General features: G+C 37.3%; 5 protein-coding genes across 7 annotated transcripts; 3 read left to right on the top strand and 2 right to left on the bottom strand.

The window, feature by feature from the left end:
- The first annotated feature begins 31 nt into the window (after positions 1 to 31).
- Positions 32 to 3,174, top strand: LOC108223999 (pentatricopeptide repeat-containing protein At1g02370, mitochondrial-like). The gene is made up of 2 exons (XM_017398514.2): positions 32 to 447; positions 1,762 to 3,174. Exons 1-2 carry the CDS (start codon positions 157 to 159, stop codon positions 2,923 to 2,925), a joined length of 1,455 nt encoding a protein of 484 aa, XP_017254003.1. The 5' UTR covers positions 32 to 156; the 3' UTR covers positions 2,926 to 3,174.
- Positions 3,175 to 3,658: 484 nt separating this feature from the next.
- LOC108220248 (pentatricopeptide repeat-containing protein At4g01990, mitochondrial-like) lies at positions 3,659 to 6,565 on the top strand. Its single transcript, XM_064094461.1, has 3 exons — positions 3,659 to 3,753; positions 3,788 to 4,103; positions 5,091 to 6,565. The coding sequence occupies exons 2-3, from the start codon at positions 3,795 to 3,797 to the stop codon at positions 6,411 to 6,413; spliced, it is 1,632 nt and encodes a 543-aa protein (XP_063950531.1). The 5' UTR covers positions 3,659 to 3,753; positions 3,788 to 3,794; the 3' UTR covers positions 6,414 to 6,565.
- Positions 6,566 to 7,000: 435 nt separating this feature from the next.
- On the top strand, positions 7,001 to 9,659 carry LOC108220163 (pentatricopeptide repeat-containing protein At1g02370, mitochondrial-like). The gene is made up of 2 exons (XM_017393850.2): positions 7,001 to 7,348; positions 8,249 to 9,659. The coding sequence occupies exons 1-2, from the start codon at positions 7,049 to 7,051 to the stop codon at positions 9,497 to 9,499; spliced, it is 1,551 nt and encodes a 516-aa protein (XP_017249339.1). The 5' UTR covers positions 7,001 to 7,048; the 3' UTR covers positions 9,500 to 9,659.
- A 202-nt stretch (positions 9,660 to 9,861) lies between these two features.
- On the bottom strand, positions 9,862 to 15,222 carry LOC108223943 (peptidyl-prolyl cis-trans isomerase CYP21-4). Of its 3 annotated transcripts, none has more exons than XM_017398421.2 (8): positions 15,086 to 15,222; positions 13,310 to 13,518; positions 12,630 to 12,669; positions 12,377 to 12,424; positions 12,064 to 12,149; positions 11,234 to 11,368; positions 10,979 to 11,129; positions 9,862 to 10,250 (listed from the first exon to the last, which is right to left on the bottom strand). In XM_017398421.2, the coding sequence occupies exons 2-8, from the start codon at positions 13,459 to 13,461 to the stop codon at positions 10,164 to 10,166; spliced, it is 699 nt and encodes a 232-aa protein (XP_017253910.1). In that variant the 5' UTR covers positions 13,462 to 13,518; positions 15,086 to 15,222; the 3' UTR covers positions 9,862 to 10,163. The 3 variants fall into 3 exon arrangements, with proteins under 3 accessions (XP_017253910.1, XP_017253909.1, XP_063950532.1); XM_017398420.2 differs by having other exon boundaries at positions 14,984 to 15,198; XM_064094462.1 differs by lacking the exon at positions 15,086 to 15,222 and adding an exon at positions 13,805 to 13,828.
- A 1,055-nt stretch (positions 15,223 to 16,277) lies between these two features.
- LOC108223910 (protein unc-13 homolog) lies at positions 16,278 to 21,145 on the bottom strand. Its single transcript, XM_064094352.1, has 5 exons — positions 19,458 to 21,145; positions 18,428 to 19,312; positions 17,890 to 18,342; positions 17,588 to 17,774; positions 16,278 to 17,480 (listed from the first exon to the last, which is right to left on the bottom strand). The coding sequence occupies exons 1-5, from the start codon at positions 19,965 to 19,967 to the stop codon at positions 16,501 to 16,503; spliced, it is 3,015 nt and encodes a 1,004-aa protein (XP_063950422.1). The 5' UTR covers positions 19,968 to 21,145; the 3' UTR covers positions 16,278 to 16,500.
- Between the last annotated feature and the right edge of the window lie 73 nt (positions 21,146 to 21,218).

The raw sequence follows: 21,218 nt of genomic DNA, 5'->3' as shown, positions 1-21,218 counted from the left end.
CAAATCAGCATAATACCTATCTATTATGATGGGTGAGCCCAGAATAAATCCCCGGAACAGGGGGCGCCAAGACCATAAACCCCAACCTTAAACCTTCCTACCAGTACAAGTCGCAGGCGGTGAAAAGAGCTGGGGAAACCGAGAAAACAATCAAGAATGATATCGATGAAGAAGATGTTAATGAATCCTAGCCGTCGATTTTCATTAAGGTCAAGTAGAACCTTTTCTATGCAACAGGCGGAGGCTCCGGTGATGGGTGGTGGTAAGATTGGAGTGAGAGGGGGGCTATCTCTGTACAAGAGACTATCGGCACTTGGTTTTAACGGAGGTACAGTGGCGGATACTATGAATAATTATGTCAATGACGGCAATTTTTTCGCCAAGTTCGACCTTGATTCTTGTGTCAAAGAGCTCCGCAAGTATGGCCAGTACCCACTCGCATTAGAGGTCTCTCTCTCTCTCTCTCTCGCCCTCCCTCCCTCCCTCTCTCTCTCTCTCTATCTCTTTCCCCCTCTCCCTCGCTCTCTCCCTCCCCCCCTCCCTCCTTCCAAATGCTATATTTTTTTTACCTATGTTATGCATTCTTACATTTCTATGGTTCTCATTTAAACCTGCATACTAAAAGCTACAAACCTATGTGTGAGTATTTAATTTTTCTAGTAAATGACTTAACTAAAAAAACTTTAAAAGGGGAAATCTTTGGAGTGAATTTCTAAAATTTTTATATTACTTTTTAATATAATTGGAAATTGTAATTCACTTAAAATAGTAGATACACAAACAGAATTATAAGTTTGGGTTGAAATGACGCAGCCCACCCCTCTCTATATGCTAAGCTTCTGTAGGAATTGCACAAGTTTGAGGATTTATTTCAGTAATTATAGTTTATTTGGCATTAAGAGATATTTGTGATGCCCAATTTGGGAAGTATCAAGGAAATATCAAAATTCATGGGGTGATCGTAGTTGAGTTCAGCTGGCAAACTCGTGGATATGCAATCGATACAACATTTGAACTTTAAAAGCTGCTGCAAAATTATCCGCGTCATTACAACTTCAATTTTATTATGTCTATATTCAATGTGTATATATAAGTGGCAAGTTGGATACTATACAATAGTACCACTGTACAACAGGCCAACAAGCTTACACATGAATATTTACCACTGCATTGCTGCATATTAGCCCCATTATAAGTGTTTATGTTAATCAGTAGTAAATAAATTAAATATAACTAACTAATACCTCTCATTCTGTAAATACTATCGGGAATAAAATATATTATTATATAATATATAATATATATATATTTAATTAATTAATTAATTATTAACCAGATCGGGTTATAAACGGATCGGATCACACTAAATCCATATCCAACCCATTTATTATCGGATTTTTCTTATCGGATCGGATTTTTTTTTTGTTAAATCCATATCCGCTAAAATGACCCCGGATCGGATCGGGTCGGATCGGATTTTCGCTCCATTGACAGGCCTATGTACAAGTAGTCATCACATTTTTTGTTTTTGGTGAACAATAGCTACTTAGTTGTTCAGGTTGTGATCTAGGAATTATATTCCCCCCACTTACAGTAAAGCGATAAATGACATACAATCTTATGAATGTAGCTTATTCAGTTTTCTACTCTTTTAAGTTCGTTTATATGAGATGATGCAATATGTCTACCTTGTGAAGTCGAGTTCAAAATTGATATGTATTGAGAATGATGTTCCTTATCTGTGGATTCTTCACGCTGCAGGTTATGGAGTGGATGAATAAGAGCGGCAATGGTTTTGCTCCCACTGACACTGCAAAGTATCTGGATCTGACAGCAAAAGTCAAGGGTATATCTGCTGCTGAATATTATTTCAATGGCCTCCTCCCGTCAGAAATTCATAAATGTGCATATGGAGCTCTGCTTAACTGTTTTTGCCAAGGAGGACTGGAAGATAAGGCACATGCTCTGTTTGTGGAGATGGATAAGATGGGTATTGTTTCCACGATTGCTTTCAACAATCTTATGACCTTGTATATGAAGATACACCAGCCAGAGAAGGTGCCCGCTTTAATTCAAGAGTTGAAGAACAGGAACATGCCACTGGACATGTTCTCCTATAGTGTTTGGATGGGTAGCTACTCATCTTTAAATGATATTAAAGCCGTGGAAAGGGTGTTCGAGGAGGTAAACCTAATATATGGAAAACAGAACTACGATTGGACAATAATAAGTAACCTGGCTTCAGCTTATGTCAATGTTGGACTTGATGAAAAAGCTGAATTAACTCTTAAAGAATTGGAAAAAAAGGTATTAAATGTGAAGCGACCTGATCGTAGACCATTCCATTACCTATTAAACTTGTATGCTGCAACTTCAAATCTTGCCGAGGTCCATAGAATTTGGAAGGGGCTAAAGTCTGCATTTAAAGTAACCACCAATGTTAGTACTCTTCATATGCTTAAAGCTCTTGCAAAATTAGATGATGTTATTGGGTTGAAGAGTATCTTTGAGGAGTGGGAGTCAACTTGTCCGAGTTATGATGAAAGGCTAGCAAAAACGGCAATAGTCCTTTACTTAAAGCATGACATGACTGAAGAAGCTGGAAGGGTGTTTGAGCATGTTGTGAAGAGGTGTGAAGGACCTTACTATCGATACTGGGAAATGTTAATGTCATACTATTTGGAGAAACATGAAATAGATACAGCTTTAGAATGCCTCGAAGCAGCTATATCAGAAGGTAAGAACAATGAATGGCATCCGACCCCTGAAGATGTTAACCGATTTATGGAGTACTTCAAGAAAGATAATGATGCAAACGGTGCTGAAATGTTCTGCAAGATTTTGAGGAAATTACAACCTCTCGATCATGGGACATACACATCATTGTTGGAGATTTATGCAGGTGCCAGTCAGATTGTAAGATAGCATCGGAGATGCGTAGTAGTACAGATGATGGGATTGAAATTAGCTTAGAACTTGAGTACCGACTCAAAAAGGTTTTACCTTGAATAGATTGTTTCTTCACTGTTGAGGTGATGCCAGACTTGCTAGTTTTTAAAACATTTTCTAGTTGCAGGGGAGAGTCTGTATTGATCATATTGATCATCGACTTTGCTAAGAGCAAATAAGTGTATATTTGTAATATGGATTTTAATTATTTTTTTTTGTTCACTATTGTGCTAGTTAAAGATTAGCATGAGAAAGAAAGTTGATCTGTCATCCTCCTTCCTTACAGTTGCATCCTAAACTAGGAGCCACATTTCCATCCAAATTGCAAAACTTTAATAACTTTGTTGAGATTAAATTGAGTTGTGGTATCTCTCTGGCAATCTGAATACAAAATTAAGATGCAAATGTGATGAGATGATCCGCTGGTAAAATTGTTTGACGTTGTCTATGCTATAATTATAGGATGTTTTTGGTGTTAAAATCGATTTTGGCTCGTTTAATCGAAAAATGATTTTCCACATATTTTCGGAGCTGCATTCGATTCTCGCTCAATCAAGAATTATCAATTCTCTTGCTACAAGTAGCACATATGTAATTTTTAATAATATTGATCTAATTAAAAAAACTGAATTTTTCCGATGCCGGATTAATTTTAAAATTCTTAACATATAATAATGCTTATTTATCATTTTTCCAGTAGAATGCGGCTCCTATTTGTAAAATCCTTTGAGTTAGGGTAGTTTCGTTTTTGTTGTGCAAAACCCTAGAACATGAATTAGGCAATAGCAAGTAGAAATTTTAATCATTTAGCAAAAAAAAAAAAGTAGAAATTTTAATCGAGAACGATGATGAAGGTGTTATTCAATCCTAGCCGTCTATTCTCAGCTACACCATCGTCGCTGGTAAGATACGTGTGTACGGCGGTGAAAATGGAACATGACGCGGCGGCGGCGGCGGCGACCGTTCAGAAGGTAGTTAAACTGAAGAGAGATGTTCTGTACCTTCAATTATCAGCTCCAGATTCATCGAAAGCTTCGACTTTGGATACTTTAAATCTATTTTTTCCGGAAAAAGACGATTTCACAAGCAAATTTCAGCTGAATTCTTGTATATTGCAACTCCGAAGAAGTGGAAAAGTACTCCGAGCCCTGCAGGTTCTTACATTTTCCTTGTGATATTTATTAATTTTGCGTATTGCCTTGCCATTGTTGCACAGGTCAACAATTGTTCTGCACTCTTAAAAATTCACTAAACTGTTCTCGACCCTATAAATGTGAGGGTTTATTAATTGGAAATATGAAAGTAGATGGAGGAGTGGACTTTAATTTAATTAATAGAATGAATAACTTCGAATTCATAGTTGTAGTGTTTATAAATACAGAAGGTTGAATCTTAATCACATTGGGCTTGTTTGAGTCTATCGTGTTATCTTAGTAAGAGAAGAGTGCTATACAATTTTTTTAAGGATAATTTGTCCTCCTCTCAAGAATATTGTAGAATTGGTATTTAAATCTCTGAAGTTCATATGCACCATTTTTTACTTTAGCTCCCCACTACCTGCGTTGTTGAGCCATACTTTTCTCGTGTAGGGCGCATGTACGGTCGCATACCATCATGTCGCAGAAAGTAAAATCAAACTATGCATAGCTAATGGAGTGCACACAATGTGCAGAGAAAGTGATATACAACCTTAACTCCTAGTAATAAATAAACAGGCTGCTTCTGCGAGTAACCTCAGCCTGGGTTTAAAAAAATCCTGTAAAAGTTTGAAAATGTTTAGACTCTTGCTTTTTATAATGTTGAGAAACTGCAAAATGCATTCAAAAGGTAAAACAGTATGTCGGGCAATGAAAAAGTATTGAAATAGAATATAAGCTTAAGCTTGACTAATAGGACCACTATATCTTGATCTTTTTTTCTTTCTTTTTTTTGGGGGTGGCGAGCTTTGTGTATTACCCAAGTTGGATGCAGTAGTGGAAAAAGTGGAAATGGGTGATTCAGGATAGGCCTGACATTTCTCTCTAGGCTTTAATTTGACTCGGTTTGTCACATTGATGTAGAAAATTCTCCTTGTTAGTAGGGTTTTTTTCCCGTATATACATATGATTATATCCACTGATGTTCTGATCTATGTGACACAGGTAATGGAGTGGATGCACACTAGAAATATTAAATTTGAACCTACTGATCATGCAAGACAGTTGGATCTGATATCACAGGTCAAGGGAATCTCTGCTGCTGAGAATCATTTTAACGGTATCCCAGAAATAGCGAAGGATATATCTACTTATGGTGCTCTACTTAACTGCTATTGCAGAGAAAAATTGACTGACAAGGCACTGAATTTATTTGAGAAGATGGATACAATGCAGTTTCTTTCTTCAGTTGCTTTCAACAATCTTATGTCCTTGTATATGAGACTAAATATGCCAGAGAAAGTGCCTCCATTAGTCCAGGAGATGAAGAACAGAAACATAGCACTGAGCGTACATACGTATAACATCTGGATCACTAGTTATACTTGTTTGAAAGATATTGAGGCAGCGGAAAAGGTTTTTGAGGAGATAACACACAATAATGGAGCGGTGCAGCATGATTGGACAACATTTAGTAACTTGGCAGTAGCTTATGTTAAGGCTGGACTTTATGAGAAAGCTGAATCAACCCTTGAAAAAATGGAGGAAGAAATTAGGAAGATGGGGAAACGATGTGGCCGTAAACCATTTCATTACCTGTTAAGCTTGTATGCTGGAACCTCTAATCTAGATAAGGTCCATAAAATCTGGAAGCACCTCAAGTCAGCATTTAAAATGGATTCCGATAAGAGTACTCTGGCAATGCTCGAGACACTTGCCAGATTGGACGACGTTAATGGCTTTAAGAAGATCTTTGAGGAGTGGGAATCAACTTGTTCTACTTATGATAGAAGGCTGCCATATCACGCTATTGGTTTCTACCTCAAGCATGGCATGATCGAAGAAGCTGAAATGGTTTTCCACAACATCTTAAAGAGGTACAACGGAAATACTCATTGGTTTTGGAAACGAGTAATGCAGCATTATCTGGAGAAACAACAGTTAGATTTTGCTTTGAGTTGCCTAGAAACAGCCATATCTGTAGTCAAGAACAACGAGTTGCATCCAACCCCTGAAGATGTTAATAGACTCATGGAGTATTTTAAGAAGGAGGGTGATGTCAATAAAGCTGAAAAGTTTTGCAAGATCTTGAAGAAGGTAAACCTTCTGGATTCTGAAGCCTACAAATTATTGCTGGAGACTTATGTAGCTGCCAGTAAAGAGGCACCCGATATGCGCAATAGGATTATGGATGATGGAATCGAAGCTAGTCCCGAACTTGAAGAGTTGCTTGGAAGAGTGTGTAGTGAGCAGTCTGCTAAAAAGCGCATTAAGCAGCCGCCAACAAAGAATCGGAAACACTTCGATTTTGTATTAAACAGTGATTAAGCGGTCAGTTAGTTCTGAACTCGAGGTTTACGAATTACCAACGTCATCCTGAACATTTCCTAGGACTGCATGGCTACGTTTTTATGAAAAATGACTGCCAAAATTATTCTGTAAAAAATATTCAAAAATACAACTTTACAAAATTTATCGTACACTAAGCCGGTTGTTTTCATGAAAACAACCTCTCTATTAAGAGTATAGGCAGAGCTGCGTATATTTTATCCTCCTCAAACTTATAAGTATGGTATGGTATTTAATAAAATAAAAATGAAAACGACAATCAACAACCATTATCCAAAAACAAAAGCAAGCAGTCCCCATTAGGGTTTATGGATGAACAAAGAACTTGATTGCTGTTACATTGTCTTTGAAATCTTATTTTTGCTGAAAAGTATATTTCCTAATTTTGTGACTAAAAAAATCCTTAATTTACACAATTTAGCAATTTTCATTATATATTAATATTAATAATCAAGTTAGAAACAAAAGAGAAAGAGTATTAAACTTACATTTATTCCAATTAATTTAATTTATATATTAATAATTAAAATATCAAAATAATGCAAGTATTAATATTTTTCATTTCGTTTGTAAAACCCTAGACTACCATTTTAGCCAAAGCGTGAAATGCGAAAATGATGAAGTTATTGTTAAATCTTAGACGGCGTCGTTTTCCATCGTCTTCTCCGCCGACTAGATATTTGTGTACGGCGGTTACAGAGAAACAACCCGCGGCTCCGGCGAGGTCTAAAAAATCCGGTAGAGAAAGAAGTGATGGACTATATAATAGATTATCGGCGTTAGGAAGAAGCGGAGGCTCGGCGATAGATACGTTGAATAAGTATTTCAGTGAAGGTAATTACGCTCGGAAATATGAACTTGATACTTGTATTTGGCAGCTCCGTAGATTCGGTAAAGCCGACCACGCTCTCCAGGTTTGTGCTCTACGCAATTTGTGCTCTTATATATTCCCCCATCCCACTTATTTCTTCTTCTTTTTTTTTATTACGATTTTTTTCAACGCATTTCCATTTATGAAACTATATTTTAGAGGAGTCTTAAAATACGCGTCGAAACGTCTGTCCCAAATATGAATAACTCATTGGGACAGACGGAGTATGTTTTTGTTGTGAAATGTGTTTCGAAGATGTGAAGGATTGAGTTTATGTGATTAAATATATGGCATAATTTTAGTGAGGAATTGGGAATGTATGGAATTTACGCGGTGCTGTTTGTTTGGAAGAGTGCGGAAATAATGGAACCAGGTAGAATGTGGAATGTAAAATTGTAGATGGAGGAGGAACTGGAAGGAAGATGCGAGGGGGTGGGCAAGAACACGGGAGAGTGCGTGTTTTTTAATGATGAGGTTTATGAATTAAATGAATGAAGTAATCAGGAGCATTTTAGATTTTGGGGAATAAGCGCCAATTGAATAAAGGAATAATTGGAGATCAATGTTATTAGGTCAAATTTATCATTTTATTTTGTTACTTCCACCTAAATGAGTGTGATAATAGTAGTGACCTTGTGATGCTTGTTATACTATCTGATGATTAAGCTTGCAAAATGGATATTGTAGCTGTGGTGTTTGACTTTCTTGATTTTATATGTTTTATTTTTTGGTTCTAGCTTTCAATGTATTCATCCCGAGTTTTCTCTTTGGAATCATTGTACTGTGATACATAGTATAATGTGGTGAATGCTCCCGAACCATTTTCCTTTCAGTTTGAATGGAGTGAGAGTAATTTATAACATAACAACCCTTGTGAAAGTGAAAAGCCATGATTCTTGTCAGATTTTTTTGGGAATATGATTTTGCAACTTATGTGACGCAGGTGATGGAGTGGATGCAGACAAGAAAAATAAAATTTCATCCTACTGATCATGCTAAATTCTTGGATCTTGTATCCAAAGTCAAAGGGATATCTGCTGCTGAAAATTATTTTAGTGGCCTCCCTGAGTCAGCAAAGGATAGATCTACCTATGGAGCTCTACTTAACTGCTATTGCAGAGAAAAGTTAGCTGAAAAGGCTCAAACTTTATTTGAGAAGATGGATTCAATGCATATTGTTTCTTCATTGACTTTTAATAATCTTATGTCCCTATGTATGAGACGAAATATGCCAGAGGCAGTGATTCCTTTGGTGCAAGAGATGAAGAACCGGAACTTACCTCTGGGTGTACATACTTATAACATCTGGATGACTAGCTATTCTCAAATGAATGATATTGAGGGTGTAGAGAGAGTTTTTGAGGAGATGCAGGTAAACAATGGGGAGGAGCAGAACAGTTGGACAGCATATAGTAACCTGGCAGCAGCCTATGTCAGGGCTGGACTTAAAGAAAAAGCTGAATCAGGCCTTAAGAAGGTAGAAGCAGAAATTCAAAGGATGGGGCACCGCTGTGACCGGGAACCTTATCATTACCTGATAAGCTTGTATGCTGGAACATCTAATCTTGCTGAGGTGTATAGGATCTGGAAGATCCTAAAGTCTTCATTTAAAGTAACCAACAACACTAGTACTCTTATTATGATCCAGTCTCTTGCCAGATTGGACGACATTGATGGCTTTAAGAAGATCTTTCAGGAGTGGGAAATAACCTGTTCCAGTTACGATTTAAGGTTGGCAAAAACAGCTATTATGATGTACGTAAAGAATGGCTTGATCAAAGAAGCTGAAGATGTCATTGACAACATCTTGAAGAGATGTAAAGGACCTTTTTACCAGCACTGCAAACCGTTAATCTTATACTATTTGGATAAGAGTCAAGTAGATTTGGCTTTAGGATGCCTCAAAGCAGCTTTGTGTGAAGTCAAGGACAATGAACGGCATCAAACTTACGAGGATGTGAAAAGTTTTGTTATGGAATATTTTAAGAAAGAGAGGAATGTAACTGGTGCTGAAAAGTGTTGCAAGATTCTGAAGAGCTTAAAGCCTCTTGATTTCGAAGCATACAGGTTGTTGCTGGAGACTTATGTAGCTGCTAGTAAGATAGCTCCCGAGATGCGTTGTAGGATCATGGATGATGGGATTGAAATTACCTCAGAACTTGAGAAACTGCTTGAAAGGGTCTGCCCCGAGTAGGTTCTTTGTATAACCTAATTTAACAAGTATAATTAAACAATTGCTGAAGCATTGCTTTGTATTTATACTTCATCAGAGGCCTCGCAAGGGTAAATTCAGGAACCATCTTAAAGTTTGACATTTTTCATAATCTCAGTTATAGTTTTTTAATTTTTTTTTATCTGTCTTCTCCACGTGAGTTGTGAGGACCTGAGAATACTTGCTTTCTGTGAACATGAATCAGTAACAGCATATATTGTTAAATAGTGCGACCATTTAGTTATTCCTATATTCCAGTTGGTTACTACACACACACACACAAAGAAAGTTTGAAGTTTAGAAACAGCAAAAAGGACTGCTTAGTTTAGATTTGCGAAACAGAATAATGGACAAGCCTGATGAAGATACATTTTCTCTCCTTAGGTACACATGAATCCGCAGAAATGAATTGTACAAGTAGTTTATCTTCAAGTATGTGAAGGTATAAAACAGAATTAACAGATATTTTCAACACAAGCACAAAACCTCCAGCCAAGCTAGAACCCCCTTCTCCTACAACTCTTTCATGTTTCTTCATCCCAGACAAATTCAATAGGCGAATGGGAAAAGATTCTGGCAGAATGCTTTGTCAGATTAATGTGTAATATACAAGTCTAAGGTGGCGAAGACCCATGAAACATCAGAGCTATATCCTATGTTTCAGTGTGACACTAATGATCCCTATAGGGGATTTGGGTCGATAATGCTCATCTGTGTCAACCTCTTCAATTTCCTGAACCACACAGCAATGAAATGCAAATATTAGCAACATAATACCATATATTTTGCAATGTACACCAAGACAGCAAAGTCCTCAATCCTCATTCACTACCTGAACACTAAGAAACCTAGTTGTCAATGTATTTGAAAAATCATGGCTATAATAAAGATAACTTCACTACTACATAGATACACAACTTTAAGTAAAAATAAAATAAAAATTCAAGTATTTATTTTCAAACGCAAAATTCACAAATCACAAATTAAGCAAATACAGTAGAACCTCCGTACATGAATAGTCAGTAAACGAATAGACTTTGTTAACTGGATGATCTTTGGTCCCAAAATATTAGGGACAACGTACTTTTAACCTCGAAAAATTATTAATCTCAATAAATTAACAAAATTGTCTGGTTGGGCTGATTTTAGATTCGTGTTACATGTATACGGGCAAGTAGCAACTTGGGGATTCTTTATATTTCAGATAGATTCACTTAACTTATTTTTTGTGGTAACCAATGTTCACCAGATAACCATACTTGAGCTCCCAATTACTAGATCCTAACTCCTACAATGATGACAACTACTGGAAGTGTTCTTAAATGTTAGCTATACATCTAAATGAACATATAAAGTTTCAATATTAGGAAGGGGTGACGAGTTCCTTATAGAACAAACCATCCACATTGCTGAAGTGAAGAAAGGAACAGAAATAGAAAAGGAATGTATTGTAATGATAACCTGCACAACATCTTCGCCCTTGATAACTCGCCCAAAGACATTGAGCTTCTCATTAAGATCCGGGATTGGAGCAGTTGTAATAAATAGTTCGAACCCTTCTTTGTCATGTTTCACCTTTGAAGTACCAAGCATAAAAGCCTCGTGCTTTAGTCTGAACATATATCAAATAATAGAAACAAAAACATGAAAACCGACACCATCAGAACTCCTCAATACTACTATTTTAAAATTTTGCACACAAATGCAAGGGCAAACCTCTCATCAAGAAGATTGTAGTGCTTTCCCTTTGATGTCCAGTCTTCTGTCACTCCACTTTCTAGGTCACCTCCTTGAATTACAAAGTTTTTAATTACACGATTAAATGACATTCCTTTGAAGTGTCCCATTTGGCTGTCAAAACAAATTTAGGTACAAAGTCAAACATGATAACAAAGGTCAGTTGCTGTACTTGCGTCATGAACAAGATACAGGGGTGTTTTAATACATAAGTAGTTATATATGCTTGCCGTTGTAACACTATAATTGTCAGACTGCCAGGTTTCTATCAAAATGAACCACCGAAAGATCAGATTATATTCTACAGAACCAGGCTCCTATTTTTGTTGTATTTCCAGATATAACCATCTCAGATGCAACTACCTTTGTTATAAAACAATGTTACAAACCTACAAGAATGTAAAACATAAAAGACACTTTACCAAGCTATATGCAAGAGTAAAATGTAGAGACCAATGGTGTACAGAGCTTGCAGTAAATTAAGCAGGCTTTAAAAAAAATCACTAGACTCTTGACAATATTTTAATTATTGAACCTAACCAATTTAAATTAAAAACAGTAATAACCAATTTGATTAACCAAATGACACAGCTAGGAATATAAGAACTTGACACCACGTATTACACGATAAACATGAAATACTAAGTGATAACTCTTAAGTTGCAGTTGGTGATTAGTGATTACATGTTGGTGTGCTTATGAAGCATAACATGTTATAGTAGTATTAACTAATTACATGAAACAAACAAATTATCAGTTTATACAACACTGCAGAGTAACAATTATATTAACTGGAGCTCAATACTCACCATGACTCAATAAATTCATCAACAACTCCAGGTGAACCTTCCTTGTAAAGTTCCACAGTTATAGAACCTTTTGAGGTGTTGAAAATCTAATTTAAAAAGAAATTAATACATAAATATGAAAAAAAATGAAAATCTTAATTTAGAACAAGTGGTGTTCAATAATCAATAACATATATCGCATTACAATTACACGAATCTTTAAAATTTTATATAGTCTAAAGTAAAAAAGAAATCAGGAAAATACACAAAAATGGCAAACTTATAATTATTATCAGATATTCATAGCAGAAAACCTATATAGAGACAATCTTACAGCAAATCTGGGAACATCAGAACTTGAACCAACAAAAGCATCTTCATGCTGCAACATGAAAATATTTAGAAAAAAAAAAAGTTATAGGCCAAAGTCAAATACTGCAAATCATCACTAACCAACCAAAAACACATGATTGATATTATATATCAACATGTTAAGAGAATGAGAAAATTCCATGGATTGGGATTCTGGGAAACCTGTCCATAACACATAAGCGGCTGACTACAATTAGAAAGTCAAGAACTTATACCGTTAGATTTGGTAAGCCATCCTCCAAGTGAGTTGTTGACCTACAAAAAAGTTGGCATGTAAATATCTGATTTGATACAAATTATCATAGAAGTTTTTGCTGTGATAATCTTACCAGATAACTTATTAAAGGAAATTACTACTAGATGCATGCAAGTCTGTCAGTGTGTAAGAGTGTGTGTGTGCGCACACCGCAAGCAGGTGTTCCTGTAAGTCTTGAAGTCTGTACTTTTACATGCCCTGCTTCAAGTATTCTTCACATTTGCGTGGTGGTGCATTTGGGCATTTGAACAATTCAAATAGGTCAACTTATACAGTTGTGGACCATTGGGTTGAGAGGAAGGGGTATTGTGGATTAAGTATCTAAGAGAGTGAAATCAATCTTTAAATATATATATAAGAATAGTAGGAATGTGAGACTTAAACATTATTTTTATAAAGAGCATACTAGTTTACACAAATTATAATGTTAAGTGTAAAAATATTCACACTCAGAACTCATGCCCCAAGCTAGAACTAGATATATTCTTAAGCAATAAGAAACTAATGGTCATAATTCCCTGTAAGCTGTAATATTTTGCTAGCGCAGTCAATAGGAAGGCCCGTGAAAATTCAAAGCATTTCATTTAAGCCAATTACTTCAAAAAAATATTTTCAACTCAGCAACAAAGATGCACAAACCTCCTAGTCCAGTGCTTGAACGTTGCAAACAGAAAAAACACCATCACAAGTACAATCAGACCATATAGAACTACTGTAGTGGCACTAATACGACCGGGCACCTTCTTCTTTTTGCTCTGTTGCAGCAGAGCTTGAGGTTTTATTCTAGCCATGAAGCGTGTAAGCTTCAATGGTAAGCACAGAGAATTTCAGATACTGCGTGTGGAAGCCTGAGGCATAATTATGCAACCATGTTAAAGAATAGATCTAAATGAAATTTTAAAGAACACCGTTATCAAAATTACGTGAACACCCTTATCAGAATTACATGAACAGCGTAGATCCAAATTCCAAATTTAGTAAAACCATCAAATGTTAACATAAACAAAGAATTTAACCGTATATAATATACTAGGCAAATCCTTTGTAAGAAGAACACTCCATTGCTTTCTATTAGAGGAAATGCATTTATATTTAATATTTACATCTTATGTTAGAGATAAAGAAAGAATCTACCTGCTTCCAAGTTCCACCTAAGGATCACTGACGGAAATGAAGCCCTCTAACTTTAGCTCAAAATATTTTAAGTTCTATACCAAACTATAGAATAGTAGAGTACATTTTAAACTATCGGTCTATATCCCAAACACGATCTATTTCTGCGAAGTTTTTAAGTAGCAACCCAAATTCAGTGCATATTCCCTTGCAAGCACGGCATGAAATGAGTCTAGATGTACTTGGAAATGAAATTAATAATTTAAGAAACTAGAAAGCATATCAACTATTGTGCTATAAGTAAATAAAAACAAGTAATTACAAAAATTTCTTCAACAATCTTGAATCTTCACAACTCACCTCCGGAGAAGTTGTGCTAAAACATCTCCATGAATCACACTATAATAAATTGGCTTAATGACCTTTTGGCCCTTAAAGTTTATGATCTTGTAGTATCAAGCCCTAAAGTTTAAACCCCCAAGGTACAGGATTTATACCTATTGACCCTTATACCGTAACAGACACTTATAACAATATTTATATATATCAGATGGACAAAAAGGACATCTGACTTTGTGATTTCCCTCCAAAACAAAGAAAATATGACACAAGGCACAAAAGAGACGATTGACTTTGTTTTATAGGGAATCACGAAGTCAATTGTCATCAATAGGTATATATCCCGTCTCTTGGGGGCACAAAGGTATAGGTTTAAACTTTAGGGTTTGATCGATAAACTATCGAAAACTTTAAGGGCCAAAACATCATCAAGCCTAAGAAACTTCACAAACAAAAGAAACACCATTCTGTCTATTACTTTACCAAAGAAAACAAATAACGGACAAGACAAGATCAACTATCACAAATCTGCGGATATAACAAAAAACAAGCAATTAACCCCTAATCCGCAAGGCTTCGCCCGGTGGATATCCTGGCAGTACTCAAGGCTCGGTTTAGGAATTAAACTTTAAGTTTCTAACACTCAATTCTAATCCTCTCGCAGCAAGTAGAATCCAACTAAACTGGATCTTAAGTACATAAAAATAAGAACAAAATCAGAGTCAAGTAGAATTAGGATCATAAAACAGCAAATCAGACAATCGAGAGAGCAACTACAAACACATAAATCAAAGCAAATCGAATCTAAGAAACTAAACAAAAATTTTGAACCAGAAATTAAAAAAAATTAAAGACACTGACCTGAAAAAATAAGATAGTATATATGTAGGGGACTAGGGGGTGAGTGAGATTCCGACAAGTAAAGTAAAGGGGGGAAGAGGATGATAGTGAACAGAGTCGTACGTAGGGTGAATACAGGAAGAAGAAGAAGAAGCAGCAGCAGCCCAGGTTGTTATTTTGTGTTTACTATGTTATTGTCCGTTGTTCTTGGAAGTATATGTTACAGTCCGCTCTGTCTAATGTTGAAAAGTAAATCCCACTACTTGTTTCTCACAGATCGATCTCACTGCCTTGTTACCCTAGTTTCTTACCGTGTTTGAAATTTATTAAAATTTTTTGATAAATTAAAATTTTTAAATCTATAATCGGGAAATTGACAAAATATATTTTAGTGATTAATCGAAGACTTTAAATACTCCTTTCATCCCAAATTAAATGAGTTAGTTGACTTTGGACACGTAACTTAAAGTGCATTGATCGTTTAGTTCTAAAATTTATTTTTTTTTTGTAAACGAAAATTTCATATATATATATATATATATATATATATATTTTTATTTGCAAAAATAAAATTTTAAAAATAAATAATGTAACTATGTGGTCAATGGACCTTAAGGTGTGTGCTCGAAGTTAATGAGCTCATCTAATTTGGGTTGGAGGGAGTAAATTAGTGGATACATAGAACAAAGCTGTGGTTTAATTTATTTGCTAAAAGCATGATCATAAATGTCAAACACAATTTCCTGTTATATTTGCTACAATTATTCCTGATGATAGCTCAAATTAAAACAATTTCCTGAAGCTGCAGGCACGACTGAGGACATAAACATTGGTTCCTTCAAAACTGCAAGATGCTTGTATAGTTGTATGTGTAGTGTGTTGGATGATTTTCAAATTTAATGTCCAAACTAGTACTAGTTGTTTAACTAGTTGTTTAGTTTGTTTTCAGTTATTACATATTTTATAACTGAAAGCTTGCAATGTTAATCAACAAAACAGCAGTTAAGTTGAGACTAATCATGAGTATTAGATTGCAGTTATTAACGGTTATGCTCAGGGGTCCTGTCCCCTAGCACTCGACTGGCGAAGTCTGTTAACTGGCCTACTATTTTTGACCCGTTCGATGAATATTCAGCGGCTAAGTTTATAAGAAACTTTTAACATGTCTGGCACTTTTTTAACCGTTGAATAGGAAAAATGATCCCGTCCAACGATTAAAAAACACTGGTTATACTCCTCCCGCTGCATATTCATCCAACGACCAAGAAGATCAAGAATCTCTAAGCCAATTAACAGGTGGGCCAGGACCCTAGGCTCAATGGTTACAACCAATAAGTTCTGTATTATAAGGAAACAATATTTTACATGAAGAACACAGGGATAACTGATAAGGAATAAGGATGGTCTACGGAGGTTGGAGTCACTTGTTTCAAAATTGCAACATTATTTAAACTACATAATTATTCAAATCCAGTTATATACATGAAAAAATGATGCCTTCTATATTCTTGTTTGTACATTTGGAAATATTAAACTCTTTACCTCCTCTTTGATAACTGGAATGTCCTTTTCAAGTAATTGTTAGCTGCTTGATCATTTCTATGGCACAGGACTCTTAGTATAGTATTCGGATCCGCCCGACTCCATCTTCCGGTTGTTGGTGGTATAGGCAGCTTTTGCCCTGCCCCAGCAGGGCTTGCGCCATTAGTCTCAGTTGAAACGATACTAAAATCTTCGACAAGCTGTTCTGTGGACTGTCCCATCAGCGCGACTACACCTTCCACTGTCTCGGCCTCCTTATCCACCACATCTTCCGCAAGCAATCCTTCACCAACTGTTGAAAAAACTTTCTTCAGGCTATCAAAATCCTCCTCAATCATAGGGTGTTCTTGCCTATTAAAGGCCCGGGAACCCCCTCCAGCTAGCAAAATCATAAGGAATACATCGAAAGAGGCCTTCATTACTTCTTTGATCGCCAATGGTTGAATTCTCTCTGTTACTATTGCGCCTAAGAGTGTGAGGTTTTGCTTGAGGATCTTCACAGCTGGTTTTATACGTGCATTCTCTACATCGTGAACATATACGCTCCCATAAAAAGCAGAGTTTGAGTCGAGGAATATCAGACGATAGGCTGCAACTTCTGAGACGTGTTGTGTGGCAGACTGAATAGCGGTTCGTGTTTCATCAAAGTAGGAATTGCCAAGCTGGTGACTGCGATTGGTGAAGCGGTTATTTGGTGAGGGAACTATTTTAGGGGATAACGTAAGTATTTTGTCGAATATGTGGAGCTGTGATAGAAGGTAATGCAAGGTGTTGAGGCGAATGTAGAGGCGTTGTGTTCCACGACTGGTTGAAGGTCGAGGATTGCCTTCTTCACCTGGAAGAGTAGAACCAGTGCCGAATGGATTATCTGTGGGCGCTGTGCAAGGGGCAGCTTTCTTCCACAACTTGAAGAACTTCGAGTCCCGGTTGCAGCGTGTCAGAGGAGGCAGAGTGGGAATATAGCTCTGTTTTGACCCTGTTCGGAAAAAAGAACACACATTTAGTTGGTCTAGTTATGCTAAGAATCAATAAAACCTCAAATCTGTAAATGTGTAAACAGAACATAAAAGAGGCATTTCATACCACAAGATGAAACAAATTTGGTGTATTCCTGGAGCAAATTCTCTAAACCCTCAGCTATGTCATTAACCAAGTCCTCAGGCACAGGTATTGGAATTTCAAAGAATTCATCCAGTGCTATCTTCGTATGTTTCACTAGATCTGCTGCAGATTGTGCATAAGGCTCATTCTTCGACTTCGGGTTCCATGTCTAAAAACATCACATATCAGTCACGTGTTGTGGTTTTATGTTCAGCATATGTGTATTACATGTGTTACAACTTACGACGATTTTTCACAACTCATATACAACAATGAAAACTTACTTCAGTTTCTTTAGATTTTTGAAGAAGCTCATTCCCCACCTTCAACCTTTCTTGAACCCAGTGTTTGACGGACTTCAATATGATTGATTCAACTTCATATGGTTCCATTTCTCTCACAATTGTTTTGCCGCCATCTTCACTCTCCACAGAGTCTTCCACCACCATCTGCACCAAAGCCTTTTCAAGCTTCCCGGCCCTCTGCAAGACTTTAAGTGTCTCATGTGTAAGTGAGCATGAATCGGATAAGTATTGCTTCAGCAAGGTTCCATAGCAAGTGTGTAGTGTCACAGCTGCAACGCCTGCAGGAATCGGGTGCCACTTCTTTAGCACATGACTATAATTTTCCTTCTCCAGTATTGCTAATTCCTCTGTAGCCTGAGCTATCTGAAGAAGGGTTTCACCAGCTTCTTCTACTTCAACCACATCCACATTAACATTTCCGTCATCAAGCATCTGCAGATAAGAAAATTTTATCCAAGAACAACATATACATTTCTAGAACATACATTCTATTGGAACAAGAAAAGCAGGATCATACCTTTGTGAAAGCATGTCTTAATGATGACCTGATATACATATCAACTCTATTCCCACTAAACTCTGAAGATGTACCATCATCATTCTCCTGTGAAGTTGCGGTATAGCCTGGGACATCTTCTTCCAGGATCCTGGTAGCTGAGGAAACAAGGGGCAAAATGCTCTCCATCAGCCCTGTATCTTCCATATCAATATTAGCATGGTAGTCAAGCATTCTCTTATCACACCATTTTTTCATGGAGTTCAATGCTTGGCCTAACATCTTCACGTATATTGGTTGACGATCCACCCTCTTTGCATCATTGGCCACCTCTGCCAGCATAGCAAGTGAAGCTCCAAGAAGATCAGTCTCCACTTTGCCGGTCTCAATGTATTGTTCAAAGAGCACCCAAGTGAAGCACAAGTTGTGAATGGACCTATCGATCCCCAATGTAGACCATGTCTTCTTCATAAGTTCAAGAAGCTCATCCACCTCATCAAGCACACATGTGTTATCCTTCAAGTCAAAAATGGAGTGGAGAAGAGCTGTGTATAAGCGTATGTTGAAGGGATATCCATCAGCCCAGTGGCACACATCAGTTGCGGATCCATCAGGGCTTCTCCATGCTAATGCAACTACATCATTACATAGAGTTTTCATTTGGTCAGAGTTTTTACCAGTGTCTAATGGTTTTGACTCACAAGAATGGATAGTCTCTCGAAGACGGATTGCAAATTCATTTGTTTTTTCAACTGGACTTGAAGGGTAGAGGAGCAGCCCTGCCTCGAGAAGTTTGAGTTGACGCTTTTGCCATACATGGTACTCCACCGGATTGTTGAATTCAGCAGGCTTTAGATGGCGGAGTAGCTCTAACGGAAGGATTATGGTCTCTGCCCTCCTCCCCATCTGCAAACATGGCATAAACATGTAGTGAAACTTCAACATAATGAGCAAATCAATGAGAAATGAGCAAACACAGACCAAGTTATGCATGCTTATGATTGATTTGGATTTATCACAACAAATTATGCAATGTGTGCATGTGACATACTTGGCCAACAAGAGTCCTCATGAGCGTTTTTCTAAGCCTATTATCACTGTGCTCTGTCACCCTCATTTGTTGCCTCATGATCTCTGCAGATGTCAACGGCCGTCTCTGTCTAGGCTGAGTAAGCGAATGAGAGAACACCGGACTCCCAGACCCGTCATGTGCCCGGGGTGAAGCTCGAGGAGAATCTGGATATGAGCCCCACGAATTAGTCCTCCTAGACGTTAGAGACCGCCTCATCATTTTCAAGCCCAGAGCCCTTTTTACCCTGCTTGTCACGGCCATCCCCACCCCGGATCCCTTCACTGGGGACCCGGGTTTGTCAAAATCAGTAGAAGAGGAGTGGAATGAGAGCGTGGTTCGTCCTCCAAAACCAGGGGACGAACGACATGAGGTGAAGAAGATTTCGTATGCAGCCATGCTAAGGTCATCTGGGTCAAGGCCATCAATGGGACTGCCAAAAGGCCATGCAAGGTGGTCAGTGGTAGAAGTCTCCGCCGTGTCATGTGTCATGTTGTGCGTCAGAGTACAAGTAGATGAAGGAGGAACAGCTACCTGCAGCCACCTGACTAGTCTCTTTTTTATATGATCAGTGAATTATATAAATCGAATCGCATCGATCAGCATTTGTTCTTACGGAATATTATGATACTAATCAAGAGAGAAGAGAAGAAATGTGGAGAGAGAAAGAGTGAATGAATGTTATGGAGAGAGATCGAGATAGGAGAGAAATGGAGAAGGAGAAGGAAAAGGAAGGGTGAGCATTGTTTTGCGAAGAAAATGACAGAGAATGCGATGGGGTGTTGGTATATTTTCTTTTGTGTTGTCTTCTCTCTATTTTTAGTCATTCGCGTTAGATAACAATTATTTTAATTTTGAAAACATACGAGTAACAATTATTGAGCAAGTCTTTCAGAAAAAAGCAACTGATAGCATATAACGAAGTGATCTCTATATAAAATGTGTCTTCTGTGGTTGATTCGGAAAATTTACCAAGTAGAGTGATTTCTGGTGTGCATATAGAAGCGCTATGGTGGGCGAAAAAGCAATACCAATTTACAAGGCTGGTGAAGATTATGGATACCTGACGTAGCTTTGATTACTTTGCAGCTCGACCATGGTGATAGAGGTGAGGTGTTCTATCTGTGAGTGAAACAATTAAGAAGTCTTCTGCCTTCAGCTTAGTTTGATCTGGATACATGGTGCAGCTTCGAGAATGATTTGATGCACTGGAATGTGCTTTTCGGAGGGAAGGTATAAATTCGAACCTCTTCTTGTGTAGAAAGAGCCCTCATAAATCCATGGTTTGAAGTGTATCTGAAGCATCTGCAGACTCTAGACAGAGAAAGACACTTCATGTCATATCACATCACCCTTGTCCGCAGTTGAACCTTACAGTAACTGAATAAAGCCTTTGTTTTATAGTAACAGCACTTTCTACTTGTGATTGCAGAATTAGAAGGCTGGTAGTGGTATATACTCTTCTCTCTTTATCAGGTCGACCTGCCATATTTTCCTGATTGCAACGCTTGATCTTGTTTTATGAAAACCCAGGCAGCTGCCTCTGAACGAAATGCAGAGGTCCGCCCTCCTTCCGTAAGGCCTTCAAGTAGCCCAACTTCACCACCAGGTGATGTTGCCCAGATAACAATAAGAAAATATAACATTCCACTTTCCATTGGTATGAAAGTCAAGCCAAATGATTTCAGATGCAGTCAATAGAACAAGAAGATCAGACAATAGGACCTCAAGATGCATAAACAA

The sequence above is a fragment of the Daucus carota genome, chromosome 5, assembly GCF_001625215.2.
Source record: "Daucus carota subsp. sativus chromosome 5, DH1 v3.0, whole genome shotgun sequence".
Classification (NCBI taxonomy): domain Eukaryota; kingdom Viridiplantae; phylum Streptophyta; class Magnoliopsida; order Apiales; family Apiaceae; genus Daucus; species Daucus carota.
The sequence above is the reverse complement of the archived record's forward strand: the minus strand, read 5'-3'. Positions and strand labels throughout refer to the sequence as shown.

Coding starts and splice junctions, on each gene's coding strand:
- LOC108223999 (XM_017398514.2), top strand. CDS start 157: ATGATATCGATGAAGAAGATGTTAATGAATCCTAGCCGTCGATTTTCA. Junction 448..1,761: donor AGTACCCACTCGCATTAGAG/GTCTCTCTCTCT, acceptor TTCACGCTGCAG/GTTATGGAGTGGATGAATAA.
- LOC108220248 (XM_064094461.1), top strand. CDS start 3,795: ATGATGAAGGTGTTATTCAATCCTAGCCGTCTATTCTCAGCTACACCA. Junction 4,104..5,090: donor AAGTACTCCGAGCCCTGCAG/GTTCTTACATTT, acceptor TATGTGACACAG/GTAATGGAGTGGATGCACAC.
- LOC108220163 (XM_017393850.2), top strand. CDS start 7,049: ATGATGAAGTTATTGTTAAATCTTAGACGGCGTCGTTTTCCATCGTCT. Junction 7,349..8,248: donor AAGCCGACCACGCTCTCCAG/GTTTGTGCTCTA, acceptor TATGTGACGCAG/GTGATGGAGTGGATGCAGAC.
- LOC108223943 (XM_017398421.2), bottom strand. CDS start 13,461: ATGGCTAGAATAAAACCTCAAGCTCTGCTGCAACAGAGCAAAAAGAAG. Junction 12,670..13,309: donor TTCAAGCACTGGACTAGGAG/GTTTGTGCATCT, acceptor ACTTTTTTGTAG/GTCAACAACTCACTTGGAGG. Junction 12,425..12,629: donor ATGGCTTACCAAATCTAACG/GTATAAGTTCTT, acceptor TTCATGTTGCAG/CATGAAGATGCTTTTGTTGG.
- LOC108223910 (XM_064094352.1), bottom strand. CDS start 19,967: ATGACACATGACACGGCGGAGACTTCTACCACTGACCACCTTGCATGG. Junction 18,343..18,427: donor TAAGACATGCTTTCACAAAG/GTATGATCCTGC, acceptor TCTTATCTGCAG/ATGCTTGATGACGGAAATGT. Junction 17,775..17,889: donor AAAAATCTAAAGAAACTGAA/GTAAGTTTTCAT, acceptor TGATGTTTTTAG/ACATGGAACCCGAAGTCGAA.